The sequence below is a fragment of the Xenopus tropicalis genome, chromosome 7 (genome assembly GCF_000004195.4).
Source record: "Xenopus tropicalis strain Nigerian chromosome 7, UCB_Xtro_10.0, whole genome shotgun sequence".
NCBI lineage: Eukaryota > Metazoa > Chordata > Amphibia > Anura > Pipidae > Xenopus > Xenopus tropicalis.
The window spans coordinates 6140600-6144358 of record NC_030683.2 but is presented as its reverse complement, the minus strand read 5'-3'; the positions used below and the strand labels follow the sequence as shown (position 1 = coordinate 6144358).

Here is a 3759-nt window from a genome sequence, read left to right as displayed (position 1 = left end):
CACCCGGCTCTGCTTATTCACTGCAATGGGGGAGGGGGAACGCCTACAACTCCCAGCAGCCCACAGCTTGTCTCGGAGTTGCTGAAGAGTTGTAGTTCAACAGATGGAGAGGCTACAGTTGACTTGATCTTGGTGCATGCTAATTTGTGGTTTAAAGGATAAGTAAACCTTAAAGTGTAAAATTGCACTTTTGTTATATACATTCAAAAGTATTTAAGATGTTATCTGCCAGATCAGAGGCCTCAGATGCGCTTTCCCATCTCCTTCCTGAGCAGAATGAGCAAAATGGTTTGCTCTTACTGTGCAGTTACAGGAACTGACCAGTAGGTGGCAATGTTAACAAAATTCATGATATTGGCAGATAAAGCCTTAAATAGCTCTGAAACTGATTCAAATAAATTGCAGAAATGCTTCAAAAAGCACCCTGAGCAATTATACAATAAATTGTCAAGGTTTACTTATCCTTTAAGGTCCAACCAAGCAGATTATTAGGCGCAACAGTGTTGCTGCTGCAGGAAAAGAGAGACTGAGCTTATTCTTCTAAACAGAACATTTCTGAGCCAGAGAGGGGAGGGCTGTATGTTAGTAGCGAGTACCTGGGGTGGGACACTGTTAGTTTATGGAGGGGTGAATGGGGGTGATTGTCGCTCTAAAGGGATCTGTTTAGTCTTTAGCATTTTGTTGTTACTGGGGAAGGGGGAACAGTAAATATAGAGCAGTTGGCCAGGTTTGGGCACAGTGGGCAGGGAACCCTGTGTATAGGGGTTTAGGAGGAGCCGGGAGGCATAAAGGCTTCTCCCAAGCAGCTTCCTACTGCACATAGACTAGAGCTCTGCTGTAGAACTACAACTCCCAACATGCATAGGGGATCAAGGACCAGGTGCTGGAGGCAGGTTTTGCTTCCCTTCCCACAGCAATAACGTGATCCCCATAGCCAACCAATCCCAAGCAAGGAACTCCAAGCTTGACTACGGAGGGCCTCATAGCCATCCTATCCCTGGGAAGGGAAGTGCCCCACTGGGAAATAGGAAGCCTGTACCCCCAGGGGGCAGTGCATGCTGGAGTGATTGTTTTGCGCCATGGGGAGGGTAGTACGATTTAACCCTATGCATACAGTATCCTATGAGAATATGAAGGTTCCCCAGCCCCCCACTGCTGTGATCCTCCCTGTAAGTAGAACTCTGCACAAAACAATGCATCATGGGTAGGTTTAATACCCCCATGTCTAAACTGGGGGGTAAAAAATAAAAAAAAAAACAATAAAACTGGAGCCTCACGGAGTAATAGTCTTTTGGTTGCCGGGGTCAGTGACCCCTGTTTCGTTTGAGAGGTGGAAACTATAAATAATGAAGACCAATTGAAAAGTTGCTTTGAATAAACCGTTCTATAATATACTATATGTTAACTTGAAGGTGAACCACCCCTTTAGTGCCGGCCCCGGCTAAAATCTGTGCACTCTATGGTTTCTATGCAGCTCACCCGAGTATGAGCCGAGTATGGGGGATGGGTTCCTTACCAATCAAATTCCTTAGCTCTTTTTATTAGGGTCTCTCCCATCAATTGCAATGAGAGGGCCCTGATTAATGGGCTGGGTAACCCCAAAATCTAACCTGCCAGTAGATATAGGACCCTGTGCCTCCCATTTAGTGCCATAGGCTAAAAAAAAAGAACTTGTCTTTATTATTTTTATAACAGAAGAAGGCGGCAAATCAAAAACTAACTCTGCAGCGTTCAAATGGAGGTCACTGACCCCGGCAGCCAAACCCTATTGCTCTGTGAGGCTCCAGTTTTATTTACTTGTTTTTCAATTCAGCCCCTCTCCTATTCATATCCCCGTCTCTCATTCAAACCACTCCCTGGTTGCTAAGATAATTTTGACCCTAGCAACCAGATAGCTGCTGAAACTCCAAATGGGAGAGCTGCTGAACAAAAAGTGAAATAAACACTACAAATAAAAAAGGCAGACCAATTGCAAATTGTCTCAGAATATTACTCTCTACATCATAATAAAAGTTGGTTACACTATCTGAGTTCTGAGGATTCTACTGCAGAAAGAGTTAAATTCTTTAACAGGAAAAAAAAAAGTTCATTTTGTTACCATTTCCCCTTATTAGGGTGATCTGGTTGCCAAGATCAAATTACCCTAGCAACCATGCATTAGTAAGTACGACAAGCTGGAAGGAGAAGAGGAAGGATCCTGAACTGAAAACGGAAGTGATAAAACAATACGGCACAGACAGAAATATCTGGAATTTTGTCTCAATTTAATAAAAACAAATTGATTCTTTTAAAACAAAATATATAAAATATTTACAGAAGAGCATTGGCCCCCGACCCTGGGGCATCTCTGGCAGAGCTGCTGTGACCCCCAGCACCTGGGATTGGCCGCAGCATATGGGCCCCTGGGGGACATATACCAAATGATCAGTGGTGGGATCATAGTGCGGGGTGTGGGTGCTGAGTGATTGGGTCAGTGTCTGTGCAGGTGTCGGTGATCAGTATCAATCAGTTTCAATCAGTATCAATCAGTGTTTAGTCTTAGGAATAGTGACAATAAGAGCAGTTCAAATAAAGCAGTAACATTAGAAACAGTGCAGTGATGTACAAAGTCCGTCCCCTGAGGGGATCCATTAGTGATACAGTGTCCCGTGAGGTCTGTCTCTCAGCTTGGGGTCACAACTGCCCATCCCTTGGGCTATGGGGATGTCTCTCAGCTTGGGGTCACAACTGCCCATCTCTAGGGCTATGGGGATGTCTCTCAGCTTGGGGTCACAACTGCCCATCTCTAGGGCTATGGGGATGTCTCTCAGCTTGGGGTCACAACTGCCCATCCCTTGGGCTATGGGGATGTCTCTCAGCTTGGGGTCACAACTGCCCATCTCTAGGGCTATGGGGATGTCTCTCAGCTTGGGGTCACAACTGCCCATCTCTAGGGCTATGGGGATGTCTCTCAGCTTGGGGTCACAACTGCCCATCCCTTGGGCTATGGGGATGTCTCGCAGCTTAGGTCACTACTGCCCATCCCTTGGGCTATGGGGATGTCTCTCAGCTTTGGGTCACAACTGCCCATCCCTTGGGCTATGGGGATGTCTCTCAGCTTTGGGTCACAACTGCCCATCCATTGGGCTATGGGGATGTCTCTCAGCTTAGGTTACTACTGCCCATCCCTTGGGCTATGGGGATGTCTCTCAGCTTGGGGTCACTACTGCCCATCCCTTGGGCTATGGGGATGTCTCAGAAAGTGACGGAGCGGGCAGTACCGCATGGTGTGGGCCCAGTCGCCATTGGCCCCACACAAAGGGCAAGTGTAGCCTCTCAGTACGGGACAGAGCACGCGTCCATCCGGGGCCCTCAGCCGGTGAGAGCTGTATAGAGACTGGGCCTCTCGGTTGCTCCTGCAGAACCCGCAGCCTTTGTGTCCATGGGCCTCAGCCGCTTTGCTGGGTAAAGGTTCTGCAGGGGTTGGATATGAAGCCTTCCATCTTGGCCTTGGGCTTTCCCCTCCTTCCCTTGGCTGTAGCCCCCTGCTGATGAGACTGGAGAGCCCCAAGTAGTCGCTCCATGAGTTAAAGCAGAGCCCACCATCCATGCTGGAAATGTTCTGGGGGTCCCACATGCACTTCCGGGTTTAACTCCTCCCACCACTTCCCTGGTGGACTCAATTTATCAAGTGGCAGTTACCATATACCTTCTAATATTTGCCCCCTCTGTCTGGTTTCTATGCAGTATGGTGGCAACTCATCCCTTTCATTAGCAATG

At 47.7% G+C, this 3759-nt stretch overlaps 1 protein-coding gene across 1 annotated transcript; it reads right to left on the bottom strand.

The window, feature by feature from the left end:
- Nucleotides 1–2248: 2248 nt before the first annotated feature.
- On the bottom strand, nt 2249–3627 carry nanos1 (nanos homolog 1). Its single transcript, NM_203526.1, is given in 2 exon segments — nt 2249–2657; nt 2706–3627. A coding segment is annotated over 1 exon segment (387 nt). The 5' UTR covers nt 3590–3627; the 3' UTR covers nt 2249–2657; nt 2706–3202.
- Nucleotides 3628–3759: the final 132 nt, after the last annotated feature.